The sequence below is a fragment of the Phyllobates terribilis genome, unplaced genomic scaffold, assembly GCF_046119375.1.
Source record: "Phyllobates terribilis strain yellow unplaced genomic scaffold, ASM4611937v1 Scaffold_4__5_contigs__length_816908805, whole genome shotgun sequence".
NCBI lineage: Eukaryota > Metazoa > Chordata > Amphibia > Anura > Dendrobatidae > Phyllobates > Phyllobates terribilis.
Window position 1 is genome coordinate 650,234,567 of NW_027362764.1, and position 17,671 is coordinate 650,252,237.

The following is a 17,671-nucleotide window of genomic DNA, read 5'->3' on the forward strand; positions in this document are numbered from 1 at the left end:
GCTGTCTACAAATATGTCAAGGGCTGTCACATTGTAGAAGGATCATCTTTATTCTCATTTGCACAAGGAAAGACTAGAAGCAATGGGATGAAACTAAATGGGAGGAGACACAGATTAGATATTAGAAAAAACTTTTTGACAGTTAGGGTGATTAATGAGTGGAACAGGCTGCCACGAGAGGTGGTGAGTTCCCTTTCAATGGACGTCTTCAAACAGAGGCTGGACAGACATCTGTCTGAGATGATCTAGTGAATCCTGCTTTGAGCAGGGGGTTGGACCAGATGACCCAGGAGGTCCCTTCCAACTCAACCATTCTATGATTCTATGAAATCGGGAAAAAAATTCTAAGTGTGGGGAAATTGCAAAAAAAAGTGCAATTCCACAATTGTTTTTTGTTTGTTTTTTATTTACCTTGTTCATTATATGGTAAAACTGACCTGGCAATATGATTCCCAGGTCAGTACGAGTACGCAGATACCATACATGTATAGTTTATTTTTTATTTAAGAAGTGCAAAAAAACTTTGTAAAAAAAGTTTTTGCATTTGTCGCCATTTTCCTAGACCCTTAGAGTTTTCATTTTTCAGAATCTGAGGCTGGGTGAGGGCTTATTTTTTGCGCCGTGAGCTGACTTTTTATTAATACCATTTTGGGGTAGTACTGTTTCAGCATTGCTATGTATAGCAGAAATGATGATCTACTATGAACGTCGTTAACAGTCGTGGTTAACAGTTGTGGGTGGAGCTCCGATCCACCCGAGGCTGTTAAAGGCACATGACGGCTGATTAAATCGGCTGTCATGCGCGGGGAAACATGTGAGCTCAGCGCCGGAGCCCGCATCAAAGTCAAGGACACGACATATGACGTAAATATACTTCATATATTGTGAAGGGGTTAACCCTCTTCCTGACATTCGGAGTATATGTAAGGCGCTGCGGGAGCTGTGTTCCCACAATCTGCCGTAAAATATACTTTCTCACGATCGCGTGGGCTCACGCTGAGCGTCACCGCCATCAAATGTGAGTGTTAGCTCTAGATGAGAGGTCACACCCTTCAGCAATGCCCTCAATCGGTGCAAGCACTGATCGCAGGCATTTAGCCCCTTTGATGCCGCTGTCAATAGTGACAGCGACATCAATGGGCATCGCAGAGGGAGCGAGCTCCTTCTCTGCTCCTATCGACACAATTGTGATCGCATTGTACCGACGATCTCTATGGTGACCCAGGGCAGAAAGATGGCCGCAGGGACTCCTAGGGATGATGGCCTGTAAGCTAATGCTCAGAGCATTAGCTGACACGCCTCCTCCCTGTGTGCGAAACACTAATCTAATGGGACAGGGTAAAAAAGTTAAAAAAAAATTCAAATATTATAAAAATATCTTTATAAAAATTATGAAGTAAAGAACAAAAAGAGTGAAAAAATATTAATCCAATAAATACATTTATTTATGTAAAAACAAAAATAAACAAAAAAAAGTACAAATATTTGGTATCCCGCGTCCGTAACGACCCTACCTATAAAACTGTCTCATTAATTAACCCCTTCAGTGAATGCCGTAAAAAAAAAGAAAACAAGGCAAAAAATGATGCTTTATCATCATACTGCTGAACTAAAAGTGGAATAAAACACGATCAAAAAGACAAATGTAAATAAAAATGGCATCTCTGAAAGCATCATCTTGTCCTGCATAAAACAAGCTGCCATACAGTTTCATTAGAGGAAAAATAAAAAAAGTTATAGCTCTCAGAATAAAGCAATGCAAAAATAATTATTTTTTCTATAAAACAGTTTTTGTGTAAAAACGGCAAACATAAAAAAACGATATAAATGAAGTATCACTGTCATCATACTGACCCAAATAATAAAGCTGCCTTATCAATTTTACCACAGGTGGAACGGCATAAAAAACAAAACTAAAAAGCAATTCCTGAATTGCTGGCTTTTGTTCATTCTGCCTCCAAAAAATTGGAAGAGAAAGCGATCAAAAAATGTAATTTGCACGAAAATGATACCAATAAAAACGTCAACTTGTTCCACAAAAAAACAAGGCATTACATGGTTGAGAGCCGAAATATGGAAAAATTATTGCAATCAAAATATGAGGATGCTTTCTTGCATTAAAAAGCGACTTTTAGTGTGTGACAGCAGCCAAACATAAAAAACGATATAAATCTTTTATTGCTGTAATCGCACCGACCCAAAGAACAAAGTCGTCTAATCACTTATGCCGCACGAGGAACGGCGTAAAAAATAAAGAAAACCAATTCTTGACCTGTTGTTGATTTGTTTGTTCTGTCTTCCAAAGATCGCAGTAAGGCTCGGCTCTGATTTATTCTGTGCTCTGAGCTAAGTGCTTACACCAGGGTTTCCGTGTAAATCTCTAATATATGTGATTCGGACAGAAACCTCGGCGGAAGATTCCCTATAATGAGGCAGATAAAGTCACTATGTGATCAGACAGTGTCTATCTTTTCAGGAGTGCATAAAAGCGCAGTCCGCCTCAGTTTTGTGCACTTCTGAAATGGACAACGCTGAACAGAGGCAGACGGAGCCAAGAGTAACTCTGCTGCCTTATTTTAGTAAATGGATCCCTCAAGGGTTTCATCTGAATCACATCACTCGGAGATTTAGATGGGAGTCCCAAAGTAAGTACTCAGCATAGAGCGCAGGATAAATGTGATCCCAAATGTAATGTAAAATGTTCCCAATAAAAGCTTCAACTCAATCCACAAAAAAAGCAAGTCGCCACTCAGGTCCATCTGTTTGTAAGGGTGTGTCAGGGACGATTCATGCCCTTCATCCCTTCCTTGTCAGACGGGTAACATTTGTTTACAGAAGTGTGATTAATGTTTATATTTTGGTAATGGTTCGTGCATAACAATGTAAACAATATTACGTGTACGGGTTTGTGGATGATTAATGTTGAATAATAAAAATGTTTTTCATGATAATGTTATAGCATAGGGAAAGGATAGGAAATTAGTATATAAGTGCAGGAATTGGGAAGGTACAGTGGAGGGCACTGTAGCTCAGGAACTAGGTAGTTATAGTAGTAAAAGAGTTAACTTAAGGTAGAAATACCCCCAGTTAGGGAGAGGCACAGTTTATATAATTTCCTGTTGTTAGGCAGATAAAGAGAGATATAGATAAAGTTGGAGATAGTACTGTTTGGAACAAGAAAAGAAGTAATACAGGAGGAGTTCAGGGCCAGTCGGCTGAAAGTCATTCGCGACACCAAGAAAGTGAAAGTAGGAAAAGCAGTAACATGAGAACCACAGCGACCAATTTCAATGAATCATCCCTTAACGTTTGAAGCCTATGGCCTGGAAAAGGTATGGAGGAGCCAGCCTTGCTTACATTCTAAATGGAAATAAAGGATGGCGCTTTACAGGCAGAAGTCCGGTCAGTGGTGCAGGAGGCTTTCGTGCTGTGTGGGACATCCCAGGAGCAGGAATTGCCAGGAGAGGAAGGGAAAACACAGGTGTCAGAAACTGTTCCCAGTGTAACATAACATCCTGTATGGTGTCCATAACTAAAACAGAACTGAACGTTTTAAGTAAAGTTGAACTGTTGAAAATGGATCAAATGTCTGGTGTGAATTGTGTGTCTGAATCCGGGACCATGGAGCAGACCGAACCCTCAGGAGAAACCGTGAGTGTTATCCAATACACCCAGGCCACACGAAGGACAAGACATTATCTTTTATTTGTGGGAAGCCAGAGTGTGGGAGAAAAGCAGCCCCTCGCCACAACTACCACCCTGTGCCCCTTCCATGTTAATGGAAATATAAGGGGATTCTACGTTACTGGTAGTACAAAGGCTCTGGAAAAGTGAAATGGCTCCTCATTCCCCAAAAGAAATGCATCAAATTCTGCACTCCCAAATCCAAATGCCCCCTCCCTTCTGAGCCCCAGTGTGGCTGAATCACAATTAGCGTCCACATGTTTGGCATTTTTGTACCGATGAAAGTGAAAGTAGGAAAAGCAGTAACATGAGAACCACAGCGACCAATTTCAATGAATCATCCCTTAACGTTTGAAGCCTATGGCCTGGAAAAGGTATGGAGGAGCCAGCCTTGCTTACATTCTAAATGGAAATAAAGGATGGCGCTTTACAGGCAGAAGTCCGGTCAGTGGTGCAGGAGGCTTTCGTGCTGTGTGGGACATCCCAGGAGCAGGAATTGCCAGGAGAGGAAGGGAAAACACAGGTGTCAGAAACTGTTCCCAGTGTAACATAACATCCTGTATGGTGTCCATAACTAAAACAGAACTGAACGTTTTAAGTAAAGTTAAACTGTTGAAAATGGATCAAATGTCTGGTGTGAATTGTGTGTCTGAATCCGGGACCATGGAGCAGACCGAACCCTCAGGAGAAACCGTGAGTGTTATCCAATACACCCAGGCCACACGAAGGACAAGACATTATCTTTTATTTGTGGGAAGCCAGAGTGTGGGAGAAAAGCAGCCCCTCGCCACAACTACCACCCTGTGCCCCTTCCATGTTAATGGAAATATAAGGGGATTCTACGTTACTGGTAGTACAAAGGCTCTGGAAAAGTGAAATGGCTCCTCATTCCCCAAAAGAAATGCATCAAATTCTGCACTCCCAAATCCAAATGCCCCCTCCCTTCTGAGCCCCAGTGTGGCTGAATCACAATTAGCGTCCACATGTTTGGCATTTTTGTACCGATGAGGGCCCACCTAATTTATGGGTGCATGTATCCAGAAGGACGAGCTGGGCATCATGTACTGGGCACTACAATATACAGGTGACTACAACATACTGGGCACTACAATGGCAGTTTGCAATTTTCACTCAGCAACATTCACTGCTGCTTGTTTCTGGAAAACAGCCATGGAGTCAAAATCGTCACTATACCTGTAGTTAAATTCCCAAAGGAGCATAATTTCCAAAGTAGAGTCACTTGAGGGGGGATTCTGCTCTTCTAGTACTTAGGGCTCTGTATATGAAGTCCACAAACAATTCTAGGAAAATCTGCGCTCAAGGAGACAAATAGCACTCCGTCCCTCCCGAGTCTCGCCGTATGGCTAAGCAGTACTGTACAGTCACATATGCAGTATTTCTACACTCAGCAGAAATTGTGGGACACATTTTGGTGCCATTTTTACACATTTCCCTGTGTAAAATTGTAAAATACTGGGGCTAAAACAAAATTTTGGAGGGTAAAAATTTAATTATTTTTTCTTCACTACCCAATGTTATAATATTCTGTGACACACCTGTGGTGTCAATATGATCACTGCACCCTTAGATGAATTTATTGAGAAATGTAGGTTGTAAAATTGGGTCACTTATGGAAGATTCTGCTGTTCTGGCACCTCATAGGCTCTTCCAGTGGGTCATGGCAGACGCAAACCATTCCAGCAAAATCTGAACTTCAATATGGCGCTTCTTCCCTTCTGAGCTTTGCACTTTGCTTTAGAAGTAGTTTTAGTCATATGGGGTATCAGGAGAATTTCACAACAAATTTTGGGGTCCAGTTTCTCTTGAAATTCCTTGTGAAAATGAGAAAAATTGTGGCTAAAACAATATTTTTGTGGGAAAAAATATTTTTTTTCATTTTCACAGATCAATGTTGTAAAATTCTGTGAAGCACCTGTGGTTTCATGGTGCTCACCACATGTCTAGATAATGTCCAAAATGGGGCCACGTATGGGAGTTTCCACTGTTTAAGCACATCAGGGGCTCTCCAAACGTGACATGACACCAGCAGACCATTCCATCAAAGTCTGTGTTCCAAAACGTCACTCCTTCCTTCAGTCCTGCTGTGCACCCAAACAGTGGTTTTCCCCCACTTATGGAGTATCTCCGTACTCAGGAGAGATTGCACAACAAATTTTGGGGTCCATTTGTTTCTGTTACCCTTATGAAAATAAAAAAATTGTGGCAAAAACATTTTTGTGGGGAAAATGTGATTTTTTATTTTCACAGCTCAATGTTATAAACGTCTGTGAAGCACCTAGGGGTTCAAGGTGCTCAAGGTGCTCACAACACATCTAGATAAGTTCCTTGAGGTGTCTAGTTTCCAAAATGGGATTACTTGTTGTGGAGTTTCCACTTTTTTGGGCACATCAGGGGCTCTCCAAACGCGACATGGGGTCCACTAATGATTCCAGCAAATTTTGCATTCAAAAAGTCAAACCCACTCCATCCCTTCTGAGTCCTGCCATGCGCCCAAACAGTAGTTTTCCCCCATATTTGAGGTATCGACGTGCTCAGGAGAAATTGCACAACTCATTTTGGGGTCCATTTTCTCCGGTTACCCTTAAAAAAATAAAAAAAATTGGGACTAAAGTAAATTTTTTTGTGAAAAATTGCTTCAGTTCCTGTGAAACACCTGAAGGGTTAATAAACTTCTTGAATGTGATTTTGAGCACCTTGAGGGGTGCAGTTTTTAGAATTGTGTCACGTTTGGGTATTTTATGTCATATAGACCCCTCAAATTCACTTCAAACGTGATGTGGTCCCTAAAAAATGGTTTTGTAAATATTGTTGTAAAAAATGAGAAATCACTTGTTAACTGTTAACCCTTCTAATTTCCTAACAAAAAAAATTATGTTTCAAAAATTGTGCTGATGTAAAGTGTAGCACCCTGAGGATTCGGCTGCTACAGGGGTATTACACCTCAAGCCAGAGGTGTGGTATTCCACTCCCGGGTAAGGATGGAGTGTGGTACTGAGCTCAGTTAGCTGCATGCACTACATACATCCCATTTCCGGGGGACAGAACTACGGTACTCCCACCAGTATATGTGCAGGTACGACAGCGTCTGTCCCTGGCTGGAGTGGGAGGGGGGTGGAACATCCCAGTAGTGTAGGGGCAGATAGGGGGAGTAGTCTGGGTAAATGTAGGAGCTCATTGGGTGCTGGTCACCTGAGCTCACACATAGAGGGAGTATATAAGGTGGGCACCATCTCAGGACAGGGTCAGTCAGTCAGTCAGTGAGTCAGCAGTAACTCCAGGAGAGGAGAAGGAAGAGGGACCCAGAGGCGCAGGAAGAGAGGGGACCCCAAGATCCCAGAATAAGGACAAAAGGGTGAAGGGTCGGCAAAAGGGTACCGGATCCCAAGCTGGCGGAGGCCAAAGCAAACCTTAGCCAGGAACCGGAGGTCGTGGGCAAGATTTGCCACGACCCTCACCAAATCCACCAGAATGGCACACCGAGCATAGGGTCAGGAAAGCCAGAGAAGGTTCAACCACCAAGAGACCCGAGGGAGCAGGACATAGGTGGATCCCTGGTGAGAACGGCCAGAGAGAGAGAGAAGAAGGGAGCTCAGGACCATACTCAGGAATTGCCCGGGAGTTGACCGAGTCCCGCACCTGGTGGACGCAGCACGGCTTGGGTGGTCACTGCTGTACAGAGTGACCCGAGCAACACCAGTGAGTAAAAACCCTGAAACTGCATTTCATGCCTCTGAGTCTCCTTGCTGCACCTTCACAACCACCATCCTCCACGTCTGACCCCCTGAGGCTATACCCCTCCCGTTGGGGGTTATACTACCAGAGCTGCACACACACCACCAGCCTCAGCGGACCATCCTGCAGCGGCGGCCTTTTGACCGCAAATCAACGGGTGGCGTAGTCGACACTAAGAACATCTGCAAGGACTGCCGCACACTGAGTTTGACACCCTGGGCACGGACCGGGTCACCGCCACAAGGACTACTACCCCCATCGAGATCCGGCTCCGGGTATCCCCTAACAACATGGCCCAGGGGGCGCGTCAACTTTTGGCGTAGTCGGCAGGATAACATGCCCGCAACCATCGGGTACTGCGTGCCTGAAGAAAAGTTCGCATTTACCTCAAAAAGAAGTCTCCCGCCGGTTCCGGAGGGTCCCCGCCATCGGACGCCATCTCGGATCGGTTCCCGCCATTTGCCCGTCATCTGCAGTCTTTTCCCGCCATCCACAGAGTTTCCCGCCACTGGGAAGCGGTTCCCGCCATTTCAGAAGATTTCCCGCCCTGGCAGAGCGGACGCCATTATGGGCGTGCCAGAGGGTGGCAAGAGGCCACCTCCCATCGTGGGCCAGGACCAAGAATGGCGCCAAAAACGAAGACCGCCCCCACCAGCAGAGACTGCAATGATTGAGATGTCCATCAGCGTGGGGGGTCTGCCCCTGGAGCTGTTAATCACCAAGTTGCCCCAGGACCGCCCTCAATGTGGGCGGAGACAGAACAAAAGAGAGAAGATGGGAGCAGCCTGGAGGAGTCTGGAGGAGCCGTACCCGGAGATGGAGGGAGAGGCAGGCAGCACCGACCCAGTGGTCAGGAGCCTGTTGCAAGCGACAACCCCAGAAGGCCTGGTGGAGATCCTGGCGCAGCTCCCCAGAGATCGGGAGCATGCACGGACCGCACTGGAGGGCTTGGCTCAGAGGATGGCCCGAGTGCAGCGGGACGTACTGGCCGCATGGAGCAGAGAGATGGCCCAGCAGGCTGGAACCCGCCAGCGAAGCACGCCACCCACAACAAGGAGCATGTCCGCCTCTGAGGACGGTGCAGGAGGGACGACGGCCGGAGACGACGCCGCGGAGGGAGTTGAAGAAAAGGGAGCAGGTAATGGGGACGACAACATCCCGTGCCCGATGGTCGCAAGCCTGCCCCAACTCCCCGTCGCAGAGCCCGAGACCCCACTCACCACTCACGTTGCTGCATCGTCACCGCTCCAAGCTAGGCCTCAAGCGGCAGGAGCCGCGACCACGCCCCCTGTGACGTCACGCGCCTCAACCCTGAGCGCGGCCAAGCAGGAGACGCCACCGGCCTGGTCGCAAGGCCGAGTACCCCCGGGCGCCGCAGTACCAACAGCGCCCTCTACCTCCACTGAGCCACCGGCCTGGTCGCTGGGCCAAGTAACCCCGGGCGCCGCCGTCTTCACGGTGCCCTTTACATTCAGGGTGCCCCAAGCCTGGTCGCAAGGCCTGGTGAACCCGGGCGCCGCCACCAAAACAGCGCCCTCAACGTCCACAGCGCCACACCTGGGTGAAGACCTATTTGCCCAGCACACATGCCCGGATGGGCAGCCCTTTGTGTGGCCACCGGAGTTCCACCATCCCCGACTCCGGAAAGAAAGACCTCTGGATGAGCCCCTGATCCCGGCTCCGGCGCCCGTCAAGATGACCCCGCTCTCGTTAGAGGAGGCGCAGTTTGAGTGGGACCCCGCAGGAGGAGACCTCATCGGGTTCACTCAAGAAACCCGGGCGGCTGCAGCGGAGCGTGCAGAGTGCTGCCGCCAGCAGTTGGAAGCCTTTGACCGAGAAAGAAGAGAGAGGCGGGTCCGCGAGCAGCGGCTGCAAATAAAAAGTGCAGAACAGAAGAGCCGGACCAGGAGGAACCCCCGTGCAGCCCACGGTCCCCGTACCACCGGGACTGTAATTAAATTCCAGTTGCAGCACGGTTGGGGCTTCATTCGAGATCATCACACCCCCGGCGACGTCTTCGTGACCAGAAGAGATGTCGAGTCCCACCTACCGGAGGGACACAGAGGTCGTGATCTTTACCTGGGTGATGAGGTCACCTTCACCCGGCATCAGTGCGCCAAGGGCCCGTATGCCCTGCACGTGCATAGACTTACTGAGAAGGAGCTACGGGGTGAGGAGGATCAAGAGGACCCGGACGGGTCTAAAGATTACCCTCAGCCAAGAGCACACCGCCACTGATGAACTGTAAATAGAATATGTAAATAGTTACCCGTGTGGGTACAAAAACTGTTGCTACAAAAGTGTAGTCCCCGTTGGGACCAGTGAACTGTTACAGTGTGTCCCATCTCCCCACAGGCTGAGGACTGTGAGCAGCCATCCCTAATCCCACTGGCCGAGGACTGAGAGCGGCCATACCTTCCCTTGTATATAGTTGCGCTTTCTAAGGCGCCCCCTACCGGTTTTATAGGAAACTGTTGTTTTTTCTACAGGAGACTGTTGCACTTTACCCGGTCACAAGTTGCACCGTGGCCGGAGAAACAAGAATGTTTAATATGAAAAGTTTTATATGAAAAGTTTTATGATATATATAATGTTTTATATGTTTATGATGTTTTGAAAAAAAAAAAAAAATTGTATGTTTGTGGATGTTTTTATTCTTTTACAGCCCGAGGACGTGCTGTGATTTACCAGGGGGGAATGTAGCACCCTGAGGATTCGGCTGCTACAGGGGTATTACACCTCAAGCCAGAGGTGTGGTATTCCACTCCCGGGTAAGGATGGAGTGTGGTACTGAGCTCAGTTAGCTGCATGCACTACATACATCCCATTTCCGGGGGACAGAACTACGGTACTCCCACCAGTATATGTGCAGGTACGACAGCGTCTGTCCCTGGCTGGAGTGGGAGGGGGGTGGAACATCCCAGTAGTGTAGGGGCAGATAGGGGGAGTAGTCTGGGTAAATGTAGGAGCTCATTGGGTGCTGGTCACCTGAGCTCACACATAGAGGGAGTATATAAGGTGGGCACCATCTTAGGACAGGGTCAGTCAGTCAGTCAGTGAGTCAGCAGTAACTCCAGGAGAGGAGAAGGAAGAGGGACCCAGAGGCGCAGGAAGAGAGGGGACCCCAAGATCCCAGAATAAGGACAAAAGGGTGAAGGGTCGGCAAAAGGGTACCGGATCCCAAGCTGGCGGAGGCCAAAGCAAACCTTAGCCAGGAACCGGAGGTCGTGGGCAAGATTTGCCACGACCCTCACCAAATCCACCAGAATGGCACACCGAGCATAGGGTCAGGGAAGCCAGAGAAGGTTCAACCACCAAGAGACCCGAGGGAGCCGGACATAGGTGGATCCCTGGTGAGAACGGCCAGAGAGAGAGAGAAGAAGGGAGCTCAGGACCATACTCAGGAATTGCCCGGGAGTTGACCGAGTCCCGCACCTGGTGGACGCAGCACGGCTTGGGTGGTCACTGCTGTACAGAGTGACCCGAGCAACACCAGTGAGTAAAAACCCTGAAACTGCATTTCATGCCTCTGAGTCTCCTTGCTGCACCTTCACAACCACCATCCTCCACGTCTGACCCCCTGAGGCTATACCCCTCCCGTTGGGGGTTATACTACCACAGCTGCACACACACCACCAGCCTCAGCGGACCATCCTGCAGCGGCGGCCTTTTGACCGCAAATCAACGGGTGGCGTAGTCGACACTAAGAACATCTGCAAGGACTGCCGCACACTGAGTTTGACACCCTGGGCACGGACCGGGTCACCGCCACAAGGACTACTACCCCCATCGAGATCCGGCTCCGGGTATCCCCTAACAACATGGCCCAGGGGGCGCGTCAACTTTTGGCGTAGTCGGCAGGATAACATGCCCGCAACCATCGGGTACTGCGTGCCTGAAGAAAAGTTCGCATTTACCTCAAAAAGAAGTCTCCCGCCGGTTCCGGAGGGTCCCCGCCATCGGACGCCATCTCGGATCGGTTCCCGCCATTTGCCCGTCATCTGCAGTCTTTTCCCGCCATCCACAGAGTTTCCCGCCACTGGGAAGCGGTTCCCGCCATTTCAGAAGATTTCCCGCCCTGGCAGAGCGGACGCCATTATGGGCGTGCCAGAGGGTGGCAAGAGGCCACCTCCCATCGTGGGCCAGGACCAAGAATGGCGCCAAAAACGAAGACCGCCCCCACCAGCAGAGACTGCAATGATTGAGATGTCCATCAGCGTGGGGGGTCTGCCCCTGGAGCTGTTAATCACCAAGTTGCCCCAGGACCGCCCTCAATGTGGGCGGAGACAGAACAAAAGAGAGAAGATGGGAGCAGCCTGGAGGAGTCTGGAGGAGCCGTACCCGGAGATGGAGGGAGAGGCAGGCAGCACCGACCCAGTGGTCAGGAGCCTGTTGCAAGCGACAACCCCAGAAGGCCTGGTGGAGATCCTGGCGCAGCTCCCCAGAGATCGGGAGCATGCACGGACCGCACTGGAGGGCTTGGCTCAGAGGATGGCCCGAGTGCAGCGGGACGTACTGGCCGCATGGAGCAGAGAGATGGCCCAGCAGGCTGGAACCCGCCAGCGAAGCACGCCACCCACAACAAGGAGCATGTCCGCCTCTGAGGACGGTGCAGGAGGGACGACGGCCGGAGACGACGCCGCGGAGGGAGTTGAAGAAAAGGGAGCAGGTAATGGGGACGACAACATCCCGTGCCCGATGGTCGCAAGCCTGCCCCAACTCCCCGTCGCAGAGCCCGAGACCCCACTCACCACTCACGTTGCTGCATCGTCACCGCTCCAAGCTAGGCCTCAAGCGGCAGGAGCCGCGACCACGCCCCCTGTGACGTCACGCGCCTCAACCCTGAGCGCGGCCAAGCAGGAGACGCCACCGGCCTGGTCGCAAGGCCGAGTACCCCCGGGCGCCGCAGTACCAACAGCGCCCTCTACCTCCACTGAGCCACCGGCCTGGTCGCTGGGCCAAGTAACCCCGGGCGCCGCCGTCTTCACGGTGCCCTTTACATTCAGGGTGCCCCAAGCCTGGTCGCAAGGCCTGGTGAACCCGGGCGCCGCCACCAAAACAGCGCCCTCAACGTCCACAGCGCCACACCTGGGTGAAGACCTATTTGCCCAGCACACATGCCCGGATGGGCAGCCCTTTGTGTGGCCACCGGAGTTCCACCATCCCCGACTCCGGAAAGAAAGACCTCTGGATGAGCCCCTGATCCCGGCTCCGGCGCCCGTCAAGATGACCCCGCTCTCGTTAGAGGAGGCGCAGTTTGAGTGGGACCCCGCAGGAGGAGACCTCATCGGGTTCACTCAAGAAACCCGGGCGGCTGCAGCGGAGCGTGCAGAGTGCTGCCGCCAGCAGTTGGAAGCCTTTGACCGAGAAAGAAGAGAGAGGCGGGTCCGCGAGCAGCGGCTGCAAATAAAAAGTGCAGAACAGAAGAGCCGGACCAGGAGGAACCCCCGTGCAGCCCACGGTCCCCGTACCACCGGGACTGTAATTAAATTCCAGTTGCAGCACGGTTGGGGCTTCATTCGAGATCATCACACCCCCGGCGACGTCTTCGTGACCAGAAGAGATGTCGAGTCCCACCTACCGGAGGGACACAGAGGTCGTGATCTTTACCTGGGTGATGAGGTCACCTTCACCCGGCATCAGTGCGCCAAGGGCCCGTATGCCCTGCACGTGCATAGACTTACTGAGAAGGAGCTACGGGGTGAGGAGGATCAAGAGGACCCGGACGGGTCTAAAGATTACCCTCAGCCAAGAGCACACCGCCACTGATGAACTGTAAATAGAATATGTAAATAGTTACCCGTGTGGGTACAAAAACTGTTGCTACAAAAGTGTAGTCCCCGTTGGGACCAGTGAACTGTTACAGTGTGTCCCATCTCCCCACAGGCTGAGGACTGTGAGCAGCCATCCCTAATCCCACTGGCCGAGGACTGAGAGCGGCCATACCTTCCCTTGTATATAGTTGCGCTTTCTAAGGCGCCCCCTACCGGTTTTATAGGAAACTGTTGTTTTTTCTACAGGAGACTGTTGCACTTTACCCGGTCACAAGTTGCACCGTGGCCGGAGAAACAAGAATGTTTAATATGAAAAGTTTTATATGAAAAGTTTTATGATATATATAATGTTTTATATGTTTATGATGTTTTGAAAAAAAAAAAAAATTGTATGTTTGTGGATGTTTTTATTCTTTTACAGCCCGAGGACGTGCTGTGATTTACCAGGGGGGAATGTAGCACCCTGAGGATTCGGCTGCTACAGGGGTATTACACCTTGTTTCTGTTACCCTTATGAAAATAAAAAAATTGTGGCAAAAACATTTTTGTGGGGAAAATGTGATTTTTTATTTTCACAGCTCAATGTTATAAACGTCTGTGAAGCACCTAGGGGTTCAAGGTGCTCAAGGTGCTCACAACACATCTAGATAAGTTCCTTGAGGTGTCTAGTTTCCAAAATGGGATTACTTGTTGTGGAGTTTCCACTTTTTTGGGCACATCAGGGGCTCTCCAAACGCGACATGGGGTCCACTAATGATTCCAGCAAATTTTGCATTCAAAAAGTCAAACCCACTCCATCCCTTCTGAGTCCTGCCATGCGCCCAAACAGTAGTTTTCCCCCATATTTGAGGTATCGACGTGCTCAGGAGAAATTGCACAACTCATTTTGGGGTCCATTTTCTCCGGTTACCCTTAAAAAAATAAAAAAAATTGGGACTAAAGTAAATTTTTTTGTGAAAAATTGCTTCAGTTCCTGTGAAACACCTGAAGGGTTAATAAACTTCTTGAATGTGATTTTGAGCACCTTGAGGGGTGCAGTTTTTAGAATTGTGTCACGTTTGGGTATTTTATGTCATATAGACCCCTCAAATTCACTTCAAACGTGATGTGGTCCCTAAAAAATGGTTTTGTAAATATTGTTGTAAAAAATGAGAAATCACTTGTTAACTGTTAACCCTTCTAATTTCCTAACAAAAAAAATTATGTTTCAAAAATTGTGCTGATGTAAAGTGTAGCACCCTGAGGATTCGGCTGCTACAGGGGTATTACACCTCAAGCCAGAGGTGTGGTATTCCACTCCCGGGTAAGGATGGAGTGTGGTACTGAGCTCAGTTAGCTGCATGCACTACATACATCCCATTTCCGGGGGACAGAACTACGGTACTCCCACCAGTATATGTGCAGGTACGACAGCGTCTGTCCCTGGCTGGAGTGGGAGGGGGGTGGAACATCCCAGTAGTGTAGGGGCAGATAGGGGGAGTAGTCTGGGTAAATGTAGGAGCTCATTGGGTGCTGGTCACCTGAGCTCACACATAGAGGGAGTATATAAGGTGGGCACCATCTTAGGACAGGGTCAGTCAGTCAGTCAGTGAGTCAGCAGTAACTCCAGGAGAGGAGAAGGAAGAGGGACCCAGAGGCGCAGGAAGAGAGGGGACCCCAAGATCCCAGAATAAGGACAAAAGGGTGAAGGGTCGGCAAAAGGGTACCGGATCCCAAGCTGGCGGAGGCCAAAGCAAACCTTAGCCAGGAACCGGAGGTCGTGGGCAAGATTTGCCACGACCCTCACCAAATCCACCAGAATGGCACACCGAGCATAGGGTCAGGGAAGCCAGAGAAGGTTCAACCACCAAGAGACCCGAGGGAGCCGGACATAGGTGGATCCCTGGTGAGAACGGCCAGAGAGAGAGAGAAGAAGGGAGCTCAGGACCATACTCAGGAATTGCCCGGGAGTTGACCGAGTCCCGCACCTGGTGGACGCAGCACGGCTTGGGTGGTCACTGCTGTACAGAGTGACCCGAGCAACACCAGTGAGTAAAAACCCTGAAACTGCATTTCATGCCTCTGAGTCTCCTTGCTGCACCTTCACAACCACCATCCTCCACGTCTGACCCCCTGAGGCTATACCCCTCCCGTTGGGGGTTATACTACCACAGCTGCACACACACCACCAGCCTCAGCGGACCATCCTGCAGCGGCGGCCTTTTGACCGCAAATCAACGGGTGGCGTAGTCGACACTAAGAACATCTGCAAGGACTGCCGCACACTGAGTTTGACACCCTGGGCACGGACCGGGTCACCGCCACAAGGACTACTACCCCCATCGAGATCCGGCTCCGGGTATCCCCTAACAACATGGCCCAGGGGGCGCGTCAAAAGTAGACATGTGGGAAATGTTATTTATTAACTATTTTGTGTGACATAACTTTCTGATTTAAGGGCATATTGATTAGTTTGAAAATTGCTAAATGATCTAAATTTTTGCCATGTTCTGATTTTTTTTTGCCAATAAATTCAAGTCGTATCAAAGAAATTTTACCACTATCATGAAGTACAATATGTCACGAAAAAACATTCTCAGAATCAGTGGGATCCATTAAAGCCAGAACGAGGCTCTCATAGACTTACTTTGAGAGCTTGTGACTGTTAACTCTGACTTCTGGTCAGTCAGAAGTTGTGGTCAGAAGATGGGACTGGAGTAGTGCCCGGAAGAGCTGAAGACAGCGGATGGTAAGTACTGCATAAGACTAGGACAGGGACCTTACATTAGTAGCGCCACTCCTTCGCTGAAATAAAAAAAAATGCTGGAGCGGTGCTTTAACATATTACAGGAAGTGAGGACAGGTCTTATCTTTCTGATCCTGCTCTCCTCTATGTCAAACTGCATGAATGCATAATTAAAGAGGCAGACTTTTGAGTCTGGGCAAGTAAGTGGAAATGTGATCAATCAGCATAGGATCGAGTTTGAGTTTAATCTTCTGACATCTGGTGTTCTGTGCAAAATAGAACAATTTGGGATTCGACTAAAAAAATGCGTGGCAGCCATTTTGGTGAACCCTTTAGATCTGGTCTTCTTTTTAGGCCTTTAGGGGTCACTGTGTATCATAAGGTCATGATGTTGTGATGTCATGACATGCAACACAACCTTACAACATGCATTAACCGAGAAGTCCTGACCTATAGTGAAAAGGACGGAGATGTGGTGCGCGATGGCAGAAAGAAGACCGGACGCCTAAAAGCAAGCAATGGGGCATCCAAAGAAGTGAGCTGTGAGTACTAGTTTGGCGAAAGCAGCTAACTCAAATCCCAAATGATACGCTCATCACTACAGGTAAGCAATAAGACAATGACAGGAGCAATTCATGCTCGGAAGTGGTGGATATTTCAATTCTTTTAGTGCCGGAAAAATGTTGATGAAGAGTGGATAGCAAGTTACAGAACATAAAATATCACAGCAGTTACAGAACATAAAATAACACAGCAGTTCCTGGACATATTAGACTGGTGGTATAAACACATATTTTACATCTATATTCTCTATTAGAGAAAGTCTATATAAGGGCCAGCCACAAAGTCTCCATACAACTCAGTATTAATTTATTGTCCTCACAGATAAAAACACCATTTTATAGCTACAGTTCGTTATAACTATTACAGCTAGGTGTATGCGTTCTGAATAATTTATGTGTGCTTGCTAAGTTTAATTGTTCTGTTAAATATTAATATGCATTGTCACCCATTGAGTGGTGCTGCTCTGGGATTAATCCACACTAAGAGGTTCTATAATTGTTCTACACCTTCATTTACACAAATCAGGAAATAGATTTATTGATGAAACATAATCTGTAAACTTACCAGCATTAATAAAGCTTCTGGATTATCCTTGTAGCATGCCTGCATAATTGGAGTGTTTCCCAGATCACCTTCTAGATTAACGTTGGTAGTACTATTATCAAGTAATGCCTGCAAAAGTACATGTAAAGATTTAGAAAAAAAAAAAATTACAATAAATATCAGTAAAACACGCATTTTAGCTTTTTTCATAAATCTGTTTTAAAGAATCGTACAATTTTACACAAATGGACTCAAAAGGACCACTATAATACAGGCTAAAATATGTTTCCCTTTCCATAATATTTTATTTATATATTGGACACATGATTTATTTTATCGACGGGGGCAGCATTAGTAAAAGAAGAGGCATTTTTTTCTTGCTTGTTATTTATTTAAATAATTTTTATACAATATATCATACACTTTATTTTTCTTTTGTTTGTTTTTATGTGGGGTGAGGCTAGTAACTACAATTTGGATTGGCAGAGTTTTTTATTAATGTATTTATTTATTTTATTAATTAGTTTTTTTTTCATTTATTTCTTACATTTTGACCCAATATAGTCATAAAAGACTTGTGGGGGGCATTTCAATATCTAGATCCATTTTTTTTTTTTTATCTGATTTC

The 17,671-nt window shown here is 48.1% G+C and overlaps 1 protein-coding gene across 2 annotated transcripts in view; it reads right to left on the minus strand.

Moving 5' to 3' along the window:
• TRPA1 (transient receptor potential cation channel subfamily A member 1) overlaps positions 1 to 17,671 on the minus strand; it is a 224,650-nt gene that overhangs the window by 153,353 nt on the left and 53,626 nt on the right. For both annotated transcript variants that reach the window (XM_073679440.1, XM_073679439.1), the window contains exon 5: positions 17,065 to 17,172. In XM_073679440.1, the coding sequence (XP_073535541.1) occupies positions 17,065 to 17,172 (108 nt within the window). The remainder of the gene's footprint in view (positions 1 to 17,064; positions 17,173 to 17,671) is intronic.